At 41.7% G+C, this 12,876-nt stretch overlaps 2 protein-coding genes across 3 annotated transcripts; both read left to right on the forward strand.

Moving 5' to 3' along the window:
• The first annotated feature begins 3,632 nt into the window (after positions 1-3,632).
• Positions 3,633-4,721, forward strand: LOC109747503 (serine/threonine-protein kinase SAPK10). Its single transcript, XM_020306551.4, has 4 exons — positions 3,633-3,725; positions 3,853-3,960; positions 4,047-4,145; positions 4,277-4,721. The coding sequence occupies exons 2-4, from the start codon at positions 3,877-3,879 to the stop codon at positions 4,490-4,492; spliced, it is 399 nt and encodes a 132-aa protein (XP_020162140.2). The 5' UTR covers positions 3,633-3,725; positions 3,853-3,876; the 3' UTR covers positions 4,493-4,721.
• A 3,727-nt stretch (positions 4,722-8,448) lies between these two features.
• On the forward strand, positions 8,449-11,383 carry LOC109747505 (cysteine-rich receptor-like protein kinase 6). 2 transcript variants are annotated; one of them, XM_020306552.4, is made up of 7 exons: positions 8,449-8,691; positions 8,834-8,996; positions 9,077-9,341; positions 9,509-9,749; positions 9,859-10,009; positions 10,107-10,298; positions 11,109-11,383. In XM_020306552.4, the coding sequence occupies exons 2-7, from the start codon at positions 8,844-8,846 to the stop codon at positions 11,169-11,171; spliced, it is 1,065 nt and encodes a 354-aa protein (XP_020162141.1). In that variant the 5' UTR covers positions 8,449-8,691; positions 8,834-8,843; the 3' UTR covers positions 11,172-11,383. The 2 variants fall into 2 exon arrangements, with proteins under 2 accessions (XP_020162141.1, XP_020162142.1); XM_020306553.4 differs by having other exon boundaries at positions 8,472-8,691; positions 8,842-8,996.
• Positions 11,384-12,876: the final 1,493 nt, after the last annotated feature.

Here is a 12,876-nt window from a genome sequence, read left to right on the forward strand (position 1 = left end):
GATGGACCGATGCTTGGGTACTGCCCTTCCTTGGACAAGCATCCCACTTATGATTAACCCCTATTGCAAGCATTCGCAACTACAAAAGAAGTATTAAGGTAAACCTAACCATAGCATGAAACAAATGGATCCAAATCAGCCCCTTACGAAGCAACGTATAAACTAATGTTTAAGCTTCTGTCACTCTAGCAACCCATCATCTACTTATTACTTCCCAATGACTTAACCTAGGCCCAAATAATGGTGAAGTGTCATGTAGTCGACATTCACATAACACCACTAGAGGAAAGACAACATACATCTCATCAAAATATCGAACGTATACCAAATTCACATGAATAATTACAGCAAGACTTCTCCCATGTCCTCAGGAACAAACGTAACTACTCACAAATCATATTCATATGCATAATCAGAGGGGTATTAATATGCATAAAGGATCTGAACATATGATTTTCCACCGAATAAACCAACTAGCATCAACTACAAGGAGTAATCAACACTACTAGCAACCCACAGGTACCAATCTGAGGTTTTGAGACAAAGATTGGATACAAGAGATGAACTAGGGTTTGAGAGGAGATGGTGCTGGTGAAGATGTTGATGGAGATTGACCCCCTCCCGATGAGAGGATCGATGGTGATGACGATGGGGACAATTTCCCCCTCCCGGAGGGATGTTTCCCCGGCAGAACAGCTCCGCCGGAGCCCTAGATTGGTTTCGCCAGGTTCCGCCTCGAGCCGGCGGCGCTTCACCCCGAAAGCTTCCTCCCTATTTTTTCTTGGACGAAAGACTTCATATAGCAGGAGATGGGCACCGGAGACCTGCCAGGGGGCCCACAAGACAGGGGGCGCGCCTAGGGGGTAGGGTGCGCCCCCCACCCTCGTGGCCAGGGTGTGGGCCCCCTCTGGTTGATGCTTTCGCCAGTATTTTTTATTAATTCCAAAACGTGCCTCCGTGAAGTTTCAGGACTTTTGAAGTTGTGCAGAATAGGTCTCTAATATTTGCTCCTTTTCCAGCCCAGAATTCCAGCTGCTGGCATTCTCCCTCTTCATGTAAACCTTGTAAAATAAGAGATAAAAGGCATAAGTATTGTGACATAATGTGTAATAACAGCCCATAATGCAATAAATATCAACATAAAAGCATGATGCAAAATGGACGTATCACTCTCTTCTTGTTCCCTTTTGCGGCTGCTGTCTTCGCGGCAGCCGCACACTTCCCCTTATCAGCAGCAATTTTCTTCCCCATCCTTATGAGTAATGGAGGGGTGGATGATCTGACAAGGCGATTGGGAGCAAGGATGGGCGTGGGGTACTGCGTGGCTTGAGGAAGAAGATGAGGGATGGGGGAAACAGGTGCGAATGAGCCCTGCCTCTCCGAGTTTTCCCCTTTATTAGGAACGAACATAGGGGAGAGGGGCGGTTCTTCACCACTTTCTCTCAGAAAGTTACCGTCTGACTTTAACTACTACAGTCCCACGACCCCACGGCCCGCGACAATTACGCGGAGTGGACGTTGGATTGACTGGTCATCATCACAAAATTGCTGCACACGCAACATCTCTTCGACACGTGTCCGTGCATCGTTTTTGGGCCTAACCCAACGTGCTCGGCGACACGTATTCATGTCTCAGGACTAGGGGCTTCTGTTGGGGAACACAAACAGGGGCGTATGTTTTCCCCTGACTTGTGCCCGGACAGGCAAGTCTCCGGCACGACAGCAACAAAGCAAACTGCACCAAGCATCCAAGACAAGGCCAAGCAGAAGAAATAGCTCCTTGAGAAATCAAAGGCCGGATCAAGAAGAGCAAGACCAACCCAACGAGCAAGATATCACTAAGGAAAAACCTACTTTGCCGGACAGGCGAGCCTGGCGGGGTCGAGGTTACCCCGAAGACAAGTCTCAAGACTCCCCCGGCAGGCTTGCGGGGGACGCCGAGGGTGGCTTACCCCGCCAAGGCTCCACCGCTCCACCTCACAGCAACGCAAGTCACTTATCGGTGCGGTGTCGAGCCCCCATGTGATTAGGTGGCTGTTATGTGGCACGTGCCAGCCATTTCTGAAGGAGATCGCCTCCGAATGACACCCGTCCAGGGGACGTGTCACGCAGACAGGCGAGGAGGTGGCTGGACGGCACGACAAGGCTTGCCGGGCTACTCCATGATGTGACACTAAGTGGTGCATTCAATGCACCTTGTCCTGTCTGCGGAGTTAGGTATGATAGCACTGTGGCTATCTAATCAGTACGTAATGACTGTTTTTCCATTGTGGTGACCCCTTGACCTATAAAAGGAGGGCCATGGCAACCTTAGAAAGGATTCGGACCCTTGTACACTCATACGCACGTAGCTGCTCTTGTCCCAAGGCGACCTTGCCGGGCCAGAGCGTTGCGTCTCCACCACGGCCCTCTCATCAATCTGTCAAAGCAGGAGTAAAGTTTTACGCCTCGCGGCGGCCCGAACCTGGGTAAAAATTGCCCGTGTCATCGCAGCCGTGCTGCTCTACACTCTCTGCTCTTTGTGCAATGTGCTCTTCCCCCAGGCAAACCACAAGGGGCCGATGGTTCCATAGGTGGCGGTGTGAAACCATGACAAGGAGTGTCAACCGCCGGATGGCGATCACCTGATGAACTTTGATCTATGTGATCTGTCGCGACAAGCGAGGAGAATGGAGATAGTGGCAGTGCGTGGTGCTGTCGTCTGATGTAGATCAACTCCAGAGTCTCGAAACTCGGGATTTTGGCAGTGTTACTGTTCTTTCTCCCCATCAAAGACTTGTCGGGTGGTCACGACCAGCTGTTGTCGTGTCTCATCAGCCTGCTCGACCGGGCATGGTCATCACTAGGCAATTCAGGACTATGCGCATACGCAACTATTGAGACCGAGGCAAGTGGAGGAGACAACATAGCATAACTTTGATTGGGTGGTACTTCTCAAGTACTCCCTCCGTTTCTTCTTAGTCTGCATATAAGATTTGGTCAAAGTCAAACTTTGTCAACTTTGACTAAGTTTGTAGAAAAGATATATCAAGCTTCACAATATGAAATCAATATTGTTTGATGCATCATGAAATTAATTTTCATATCATATAGCTTTAGTATTGTAGATGTTGATATTTTTTCCAACAAAGTTGGTCAAACTTTATAAAGTTTGACCTTGACCAAATCTTATATGCAGACTAAAAAGAAACGGAGAGAGTACCCAGTGTCGAGCCCTAGGGTGGAAAATTTAGGCCCGACCCACGTTGGTTATACCTGACAATGGCGGCACCATTTTGTGTTGTCCGTCTGCTTGTCATTCCCTCCTTGTAGGTGTCAGTTTTTTTAAAACCTTTCTTGTAGTCCTTATGTTGTAAGAGATGGTTGGCCGCGATGCTCACTGTTGTATTTCGTCAATCGCTATTTTCTTTACTTTTGGTATTCTTTCCGTTCACATAGGCATAACTTTGATCTTTTATGACTTTAATTTTTGCCGGCGTGATTATTTATGAGTGTTGAATTGGCTGTGTGCATCCTACTTCTGCAGAGGATGGACGTACACTCCTCATGATTTTATCGCTTGATGCCTAGATGCCAAACTCGGACTTGTACTTTCTGCCTGAACCTCTCTTGCTTCATTCTTTCGTCGGTAGCGTCAGTCGCAGCCGGGAGCGCCAAGAGCGTCTGACCAAACACGGGTGTACATCGCTCCTGAGGTTTTTCAGCAAAGGGAATATGACGGCAAGGTATACATACATACATACATACATATTGGCAGTCAGTTCAATGTTAATACGTTACACATACATACATGGATTCGATTGACAGCTCATACATATCGGGAACTATTTCTTTGTTAATTTCTCGATGTAGATCGCCGATGTGTGGTCCTGTGGAATGACGCTCTACGCCATGCTAGTCGGTGCCTACCCCTTCCAGTGTCCTGACGACGAGCCTATAAATTTTAGGAAGATAATTCAGGTTAATTTCTCTGTTTCAGCATCTAACTCTCTGTTCCATCTCCATCCATTCTCATCACAAAACTAACGAGAACTTCTTATTGCCAGAGGATACAGAGCGTGGAATACTCTGTTCCAGATGACCTGCACATATCGGCCGAGTGCCGGGACCTCATCTCTAAGATCTTTGTTGCTGACCCAGCGGCTGTGAGTACTTGCTTAGCTAGCTATGTGTATGTAACGTTGTTTGAGGAATTGCATATATTTTTGCATAGTGTTATATTATTTCCTTCCAGATACTACCACCGAATAACTATCGTGCTGATTGTGAAATACAGAGAATCACGGTTCCCGAGATAAGAAACCATCCATGGTTCTTGATGAATCTCCCGGCTGATGATAGCACGATGAGCACCGAGGAGGCAGAGCAGCCGGTGCAGAGCATGGATGAGATCATGCAGATCCTAGCACTGGCAGAGGCACCTGGCGATACTGGCGATGACATGGAAGAATTTGTAGATTCAGATCCCTGTATTGACATCACCACATGCTAGTACGCCTCATATATATTTTGGAACAAATTGCATATGTTACAGGTATCAAAACTCAAAACATCATAGCAGCAGGAAAACTACATATATAGATACAATAACTCGACGGAAAGATGGCCAGAAGGGGATAAATTTGAGGTTACCGCTATTTGGGCTGCCCATGCTTGATAGCCCCCAAATTGTTAGTCTTGTTACTCGTGATGGTATTCATACATTTCAAAAATATTTAGCTTATTGGATTAATTAACCATGTTGCTGGAGTATCTGGCTAATATGAGAACTGGTAGGTTATGTTGAACAATGTTTAATTTGTGAACCCTTTAAATTACAGGGGGCCAGACATAACTTTATATGGCTACTGCTAACAAGGGCACGTTTACCACATAAAAAAAGCATGGTAAACACTTCTATTTATTTACCCGAATCACTATAAAAAAAATACCTTCTGCCAAAGGTTAGGGAAGGGTAATCTCTGATCAGGAGGAGGCATGAGGAAAAGGACCGAGAGCTTTAGAGTGGTTGCGCGCCCTATTTTTTGTACATAAACGGTTATAACTTCCGAATTGAGTATCTAAATTACAAGTGTTTTCATCATTGTGTTCTCACATTGATATCATTAAACTAGATACCGTCTTGCCTATGTTACTGTGTGTGTATTTCACATGTTAAGTACTCAAGTTTTTTTTTCTTCGGATACTCAAAGTTTTTTATTTGCAAACAGTTGAGTTGTCAGAGCTGTTTGGACCATTTCTATTTCTGTTGTAAGACTTGAAACTTTGCAATAATTGATAAGTGTATGCATTAATCGATGCAAACCATGGCTATATCCAAAAAAGAGTATGATTATATAATGCCTGGCGCATCCCCATGTATCAAATATACCTAAATAGTTCATTCTAACTATCTTATTTATCTTACCTTGCAGCCTATCCACCTATGCCACCTCTCATTTAAATGCGCATTCAAGCCATCCATGTCATCAAGCACATGCAACTACATGCGCACCCTCCGCATTATCAAGCGCCCATGCAACCATTCAACTTTCCAGTTTTTACCACATGCAAGCCCTTCACATCATCAAAAAACATGAAAGCCCTTCACATCATTAATTTTTATTTTCCAACAATAAAGAATTGAAAACGAATGTCACAAGACAATATAACATGCATCCGCCCTCCATTTACCTCTAGGTTGGATGTGGTGCGATACATTTCTTTCTTTGAAAAGTTCATTGCTAAAAAAATTCGCAGCAATGCGTGGTGCGTTATCTAGTTATAAAACACATTCTTTATAGTTATTTGCTTAAAATCCTGAATATATATGCCCAAGTACCTTCCGCTTTTAACGTGTTATAAGTAGGACTAACTGAGATGTGGTTTGTCCATGTTTTTTCTTCACTTTCTCATACTTTGCTAAAACATCCCTAAAAAGAATGACAAGTTAACGCACCTGAACATAATTACGCTCACAAAATCTAAGTTACCAATTCCCACAAATCATTTTCCAGAGTTTGATGTCTGGTTGGATTTGTACATGGTCCTTATTTCAGCATGTGGAGGCTTTTAGGAGCCTGCCTGCTACCATTTGGAAATGATCGCAAGGGCTATTTTGATGACGGTCCTTCATGTAATCTCTATTGGATGTGGTCCTGTACTCGTGTTTCTTTCCCTTTTGTAATGCACTTAATCCTTTGCAATAAAATTACTATATGGATCAATAGATGTAGATGCCGGGGATACAACCTCCTTTTTCGAAAACTAATCTAAAGGAAGGATATACCTATGGTCTTTGCATCAGATGATGCACACAACCATATATTATTAATTATTGAAAGAATGCCAAGCAAAATTAAGGAATAACCCAATCAAATAGGTGAACAAAAGTGAAAGAGAAAACCCAGGACTTCCACATATGACTGGCCTCGTGCCAGCTCCAAATCCTACCACAAAACCTATAATCTATATAATACTTGCATATAAAGGACGCAACACTCCAAGACAACTCGTCGAAGAAGAAATCACCGCTCACACACAGATGTTGGCTGGTCCAACCGGATGTCAGATGAAGGACTATTACCCTCCCCCCTAGCAGGCTTATTTTTATTTCGAAATCTTGTATTGAAGTGCACTTTTGGGAGAGAAAAAAGAGAAGTCCATATTATAGCCTCGAATTACCACCAAACTCTAATATATAACCCTAAACTACGAAACCGCCCACTTTACAACCTTGAACTACAGAACTGGACAAGAAACATCCCTGCACTGGTTTTTGACTAGTCAACATTCCTGTCAATTTTTTTTCAGTTCACAACTTGTTGAACTTTGCCATATTGAATATAAGCGTACTGTGGATTTTTTAATCATTTTTCACAAAAATCGGGGCAGTTCTTTTTCCGCCAAATTTTGACTGAAAACTTCTCTAGATGTGCTTTTTCGTTTTAGTTTTTTCTATTCAGTAAAACTTGTTGAAACTTTCCCAGAATTAATATGAGAGTAGTGTGGTTTTTTTTTTCAAAAAAATCTGGGCACTTCAATTTTTGGGTCAAATTTTGACCCAAAGTGACTCTAAATTGAAAATTTTATTCTGATTTTTTATTCATAGTAACTTCTTTGAAAAATTCCCAGATTGAATATAAGGGTAGTTTGGATTTTGGGGACCTTTTTACAGAAATTCTGAGCACTTCCTTTTTTGGCCAAATTTTACTCAAAATGGCTCTGGATTTGAACTTTCGTTCCAATTCTTTTTCTATTGAGCAAAACTTGTTGAAACTTTCATAGATTGAATATAAAGGTAGTGTGGATTTTTTAGAATGTTTTCAAAAATTTGTAGGCAATATCATTTTTTTGGCACATGGGTGATGTGGCGGCTGACACGACTGTTGACCAGTCAAATACCAGTACAAGGTTGTTTCTTGTCCGGTTTTAACAGTTCAAGGTTGTAAAATAGATGGTTTCATAGTTGAGGGTTGGGTATAAGACTTTGGTTGTAGTTCGAGATTGTAATGTGAATTTCTCTCGAAATAATAAAGTGAACGATTCACTGGTGCTTTCAGAGCCAAAAGTCATTTCTCATCTGAAGTCCCGCGTCTTTCATTCTTGGTTGATTTTTATTTTGCTTGACCTGTAATCAGATGCACTCCCATGGCTAAGTCATATGCTGGCCTGCGAAGAAGGTATACATGTGTGCGTTGGAAGCGACAAAATCACAAGACTGAACTAATGGCCTGACTTCCTGGTGCAATTTCAACGCAATGGTAGTGCAGCTACTAAGCTGCACAGCTGCATACGTACTCATTCCATAACCCGGATATGCTTGATGCCAGTTGAGTGCGCCTAACTGACAGCCACATATTACTTTGTTGATTAAGGGATTGATTAATGCTAGTTGCCACTTAAGTATTACTCCTATGGCTTGAGCGTGGCCAAAGCGTGTTTGCTGCTAACTTAATTGCACTATGCCCCATGCGATAGATTCAGATGCCAAAGTGCCAAGTTCAAATTCGAAAGAAAAATAACTTGAAAAAGTGCAAACCGGCCATATGCGGCCCACAACTTCGGTCGCTATCAGAGCAAGTACAATAAAGCTGAGTCAGCTGGCTATAAGAAATAAACTAGTATATTCTTACTTACTTGGAGAAAAGAAAACAGAAGAGAGAAGATAAGCGGGCTCTTGGTGAAGAGCCAGCTCTAACACGTGCTTCTAGGCACTTTGTGAGAATGAAAGGTATGCCATATAATAAAAAATTAGTACACTCTTCTAATCAACTATTGTATATATTGACTATAAAATCGACGGACTATCAATGACAATGACATGACAATAGCTTATAGCCATCAGTTTGCCATACTATTAACCATGCTCTCAGTTTCAATAACCCAAGGCTGCATCCACCAGTGGACACGAGCAGACGTACGCTACGACAGGAAGGACGCGTTAGCATGTGGATGGAATTAAATTATGGCGAAGGGGACTAGGTGGTGACAGACGCGCTTCCCTTTTTTCTGGGCATCTTCACCACATGGACCCCAGCGGAGGACTCAACCTCAGCCTCTCCAGTCAGGTCAACATACCACCCTTCTTCCTTCTCGGGCTGCTCCGTATAAATCTACACCACTCTGCCCCTAGCTAAGATTCACCTCACTTCCCTCTCCCCGGCAAAGGATTCGTCTGCCTGCAAGGACCCCTCGACTATTCCCCTCAAGGTCAGCGCTTAATTTCTGAATCTTGTAACTATTTTGAGTGCTGGTAGATCCGGTGAAGTTTCACCTCTTCAGTCTTGAATACGAAATCAGAAGTAGTAGGGTAGCACTTAATCCGCATTCTGTGGCTCCCCATGTTTCTTAGCTCATCAGAAATGGCGACCGGAAGTAATAGTAGTAGCCAAGAGAGCAAGCAGCCGGGCCCCGAGCTGCCCAAGCAGCTGCCGTTCGATTTTCTCAAGAAAATCACCAACGATTTCGGCCAAGACCGGAAGATAAGCGACAGCCCCTTCGGCACACTCTACAAGGTCTGGTTTTCCCCTACTGTTTTCCTCTGCTTCCGGTTAATTAAGGTTATGCTAAAGCAGAGTTATATGGGGTTAAACAGGGGATTGTGCCGGACGATGGCAGAGTGATAGCCGTGAAGAAACTTCAGGAGAACGCACCAATGCCAGCTGATAAGCAGTTCAACAAGGAGGTTCAGAATGTTATGTCTCTCAAGCATGAGAACATAGTGGAGGTCCTTGGGTTCTGCAGCGAAACGCAGAAGAAACTGGTGCAGTTTGATAAGAGATACATCCAGGCAGACATTACTGAGAGCTTAATCTGCTATGAGTATTTACCTAATGGGAGCCTTCAGGAGAATCTTTTTGGTATGCCAACATACTTTGGATTTCTATCTCAGTCCTTAACGGTTACATTTCTTTCAAATTGGAGCTGAAAAATCACATTCTTACGCTGTTTATAGTTTCAAGGCAACCCCCAATGTAGTTTCTCACAATGTATGCTTACAGTATTTTCTTTGTAACCTGATATGCAGAGCCCAAAGAGTCCACTAAACAAGAGATTAGTTGGGACACACGCTTCAAAATAATCAAGGGGATTTGCCAAGGCTTATTTTTTCTACACAAGTTGGATATTCCCATTGTCCATATGGATTTGAAGCCTGAAAATATACTGTTGGATGCAAATATGGTGCCAAAGATCGCGGATTTTGCACTCTCAAGGGTCTTTGGCCAAGAACAAACCCGACTGTGCACACAAACAGTTGTCGGATCATAGTAAGCTCATCATGAAATTTCGTATCAGTAGTTGTTCCTTAGTTACATTGTATATGCCTTTCGCTGCTTCAGCTTTACCTAATTAATTTTTGATGTTAATGTGATCCAGTGGGTACATGGCTCCAGAATATCTTTACAGAGGTGAAATCTCGGCTCAGTCAGACATATACAGTTTAGGCCTAGTGATAATCGAGATCGCCACCGGAGAGCAGAATCCTCGCGAAAAAGACCAACCATCTGCGAGAAGTTTTGTTGATAAAGTAAGAGGAAATATCACTTTATTATTTGAGAAGCAAAGCATATTTTATGCATTTTGTTTGTTTATTGTCACTAAGCATCTTGACTCCACTTCTGTAGGTGCGTAAAGAATGGACGCTGGAGAACATAACATCCAAGTATTCCTCGTTGGATCATGAAAGCCTCCAACAAGTTAAAACATGCATTGATATTGGGTCAAAATGTGTTGAGATTGATAGAACAAAAAGACCTCGCATAGAAGAAATCGTTAACTCGCTCAAAGGACTACATCCAAGCCAAAGGGTTACCGAGGTAATATTACAGGTGCAAATTAAGAAGTTGTTTTGTGAGATGATATAATATTAAAACTGTATAGAAATAACTTATGTTCAATTTTCTTTTGGGAAGCTTGATCACTTCTTTTTGTATGGTAACTAAATGCTGGTAACTACCACTTTCCTCATAGATGGTACCTATGCACAGATGTTTTAAGTGCCGAAATTGCACTCATATTCATGTATATGCAGTGTGTTAGATACATTCATATGTTTTACATTTTCTGGCATCCGAAAATGCACTCATATTCATGTATATGCAGTATGTTAGATACATTCATATGTTTTACATTTTCTGGCATCAACATATTCGATTTTATTCATGTTTTGTTGTTATTCTGAATACAAAGTAGTACACATACACACTTGAACATTTATCAAGAAAGGGAGTGTATGTATTTCCAGTTTGAGTGTGGAATATGTTCTGGATGTTAAATTTTGCCTATTATAAAACATGTGTTCTGGATGTAGGAATCTTTGAGTGAACAAATTTAATTTCATGTCCTCGAAGTTTAGAAAAACACATTTTTTGCATTTTCAGGTGTATAGGATAAAATGTTTTGAATAAGATATATGCAACCTGGCCATTATCTGCATAATCTGCTTGTTTATTATACTGGTGTCAACTAAATGCACAATTTACTTTGTTTCCTCTCACTTTTATGACACATGTTACTGTATTACTTAAACATATTTTTCCTAAGTAAATCAAACATCTGGATGAGCATATTTGGTCTACTCAGGACATTTCAAATGATTCTAACTTGCTATATATACGAACTTCTAGGTCCCCCGTCCGTCTACAACTACCAAGAAGACAATTAGCTCCTTTTTTGGTCATAAGAAATGAAACATGCACGCCCTGTTATTGCTGGAAGACTGTGACTTTATTTTGGAAAGAAGACCCTTTGTTTCCATGTCATTTTGGAAATATTTAAGTGTAATTTTTTATGAGTAATGTATTTTATTATTATTAATCAACTACTGTACTTTAGATGCAACAGCAGTTTCACTGTTGTCTCTGTTTATGTCAGTTTGAAATAAGAATCTGTTTCTCAGGCATGCAAATTTGTTAACTACTCCCTCTAAAAGAATCTTTTTTTTAGAAGACCCTCTGTAAAAGAATCTATTTCTCTAGCACCAGAGCACATTTCTGTTAGGCCTCGTGGAGACAATCCACCTGGCCCAGTGGAAACCGGCCTGGGTCACCAGAGCAGATTTTTAAGAGAACGGCCCGGCCAAAAGCCCAATATCCAGGCTGATCTAGGGCCTCACGTTTCTACCAAATTTCAAAAAAAGCCCTAAATGAATTATTACGAGACTTTCCAGAAAATAGTTATATGATAATTCATCTTACTACCGAGAATTATTTATTTATTATTTTTAAATAGTAACATAGCCATTTTCTCTATGGTGGGGCCAGGCCCAGGCTTTGCAAGCCCGGCACACGGTATGCCCATGCGTCTAGCAACAGTTATGTGCAGATAGATTTTTCTAAACTTAAACCTTCCATTTGCGACACATGCAAAGAAAGAATGATTAGAGATTCAGAGAAACAATGTAAGATTATAACAACTTGCTGGAAAAACAACCAGCTGGTGATTTTTGCACAGGTCATAAAATAACAATGTTTTAGTGTTTATGTTTAGCACATACATACTTGTATCCATTCTCTACATGCATGATATTTTTTTTAAGTTTCCATAACTTAAAATAGTGTGTTTTCTCTCTCGTAAAAAAAGAGCTGTGTTTTTTGGCCAAATTCCTTACTGGGATCAAATCTACCCAAGACTAGATTAGCATTTCCCTGGGTCACCGGGTTTGCTAAAAACCTCTTGGGTCGACTCATTTAACCGAGTCAATATTACCTCCAGTCTTGTGGCGTGCCCGATCCAGTGGAGGTCTTGGGTTTTTTCTTGGGTCAGCTGCTAGTCTGATTTTGTGTGTGTGTGTGTGTGTGTGTGTGTGTGTGTGTGTATGTATTCACTTTGTGAGAGATTACAATGATTTTGACAACTTCATAAAATTCATGTTTTATATTAATATTTAATAGTAGGTTTATACCAATGTAGATTTATAATGCCTCCATGAGAAATTACTAAACTATTAGCCTTAATTAAACTAGTCATCAACCCGTGCATCTGCACGGCTAGATTTTTGAATGATACATTGGTTCAACAGTTCTGGTAACCATTTTTTTGCTGGCATCTGGCTGAAAAATACACTTGTTGTGTGCGAACCATTGAATGAATGATTGATGACCCACAAGTATAGGTGATCTATCGTAGTCCTTTCGATAAGTAAGAGTGTCGAACCCAACGAGGAGCAGAAGGAAATGATAAGCGGTTTTCAGCAAGGTATTCTCTGCAAGCACTGAAATTATCGGTAACAGATAGTTTTGTGATAAGGTAATTTGTAACAAGTAACAAGTAATGAAAGTAAATAAGGTGCAGCAAGATGGCCCAATCCTTTTTATAGCAAAGGACAAACCTGGGCAAACTCTTATATAAAGCAAAGCGCTCCCGAGGACACATGGGAATTATCGTCAAGCTAGT

The sequence above is a fragment of the Aegilops tauschii genome, chromosome 7 (genome assembly GCF_002575655.3).
Source record: "Aegilops tauschii subsp. strangulata cultivar AL8/78 chromosome 7, Aet v6.0, whole genome shotgun sequence".
Lineage (NCBI taxonomy): Eukaryota > Viridiplantae > Streptophyta > Magnoliopsida > Poales > Poaceae > Aegilops > Aegilops tauschii.

What these genes read in the sequence shown, in the direction of transcription:
- LOC109747503 (XM_020306551.4), top strand. Translation starts at nt 3,877, where the DNA reads ATGACGCTCTACGCCATGCTAGTCGGTGCCTACCCCTTCCAGTGTCCT. An exon ending in ATTTTAGGAAGATAATTCAG is followed by an intron (nt 3,961 to 4,046) that starts GTTAATTTCTCT and finishes TCTTATTGCCAG; the next exon opens with AGGATACAGAGCGTGGAATA. An exon ending in TTGTTGCTGACCCAGCGGCT is followed by an intron (nt 4,146 to 4,276) that starts GTGAGTACTTGC and finishes TGTGAAATACAG; the next exon opens with AGAATCACGGTTCCCGAGAT.
- LOC109747505 (XM_020306552.4), top strand. Translation starts at nt 8,844, where the DNA reads ATGGCGACCGGAAGTAATAGTAGTAGCCAAGAGAGCAAGCAGCCGGGC. An exon ending in CAAACAGTTGTCGGATCATA is followed by an intron (nt 9,750 to 9,858) that starts GTAAGCTCATCA and finishes AATGTGATCCAG; the next exon opens with TGGGTACATGGCTCCAGAAT. An exon ending in CGAGAAGTTTTGTTGATAAA is followed by an intron (nt 10,010 to 10,106) that starts GTAAGAGGAAAT and finishes CCACTTCTGTAG; the next exon opens with GTGCGTAAAGAATGGACGCT.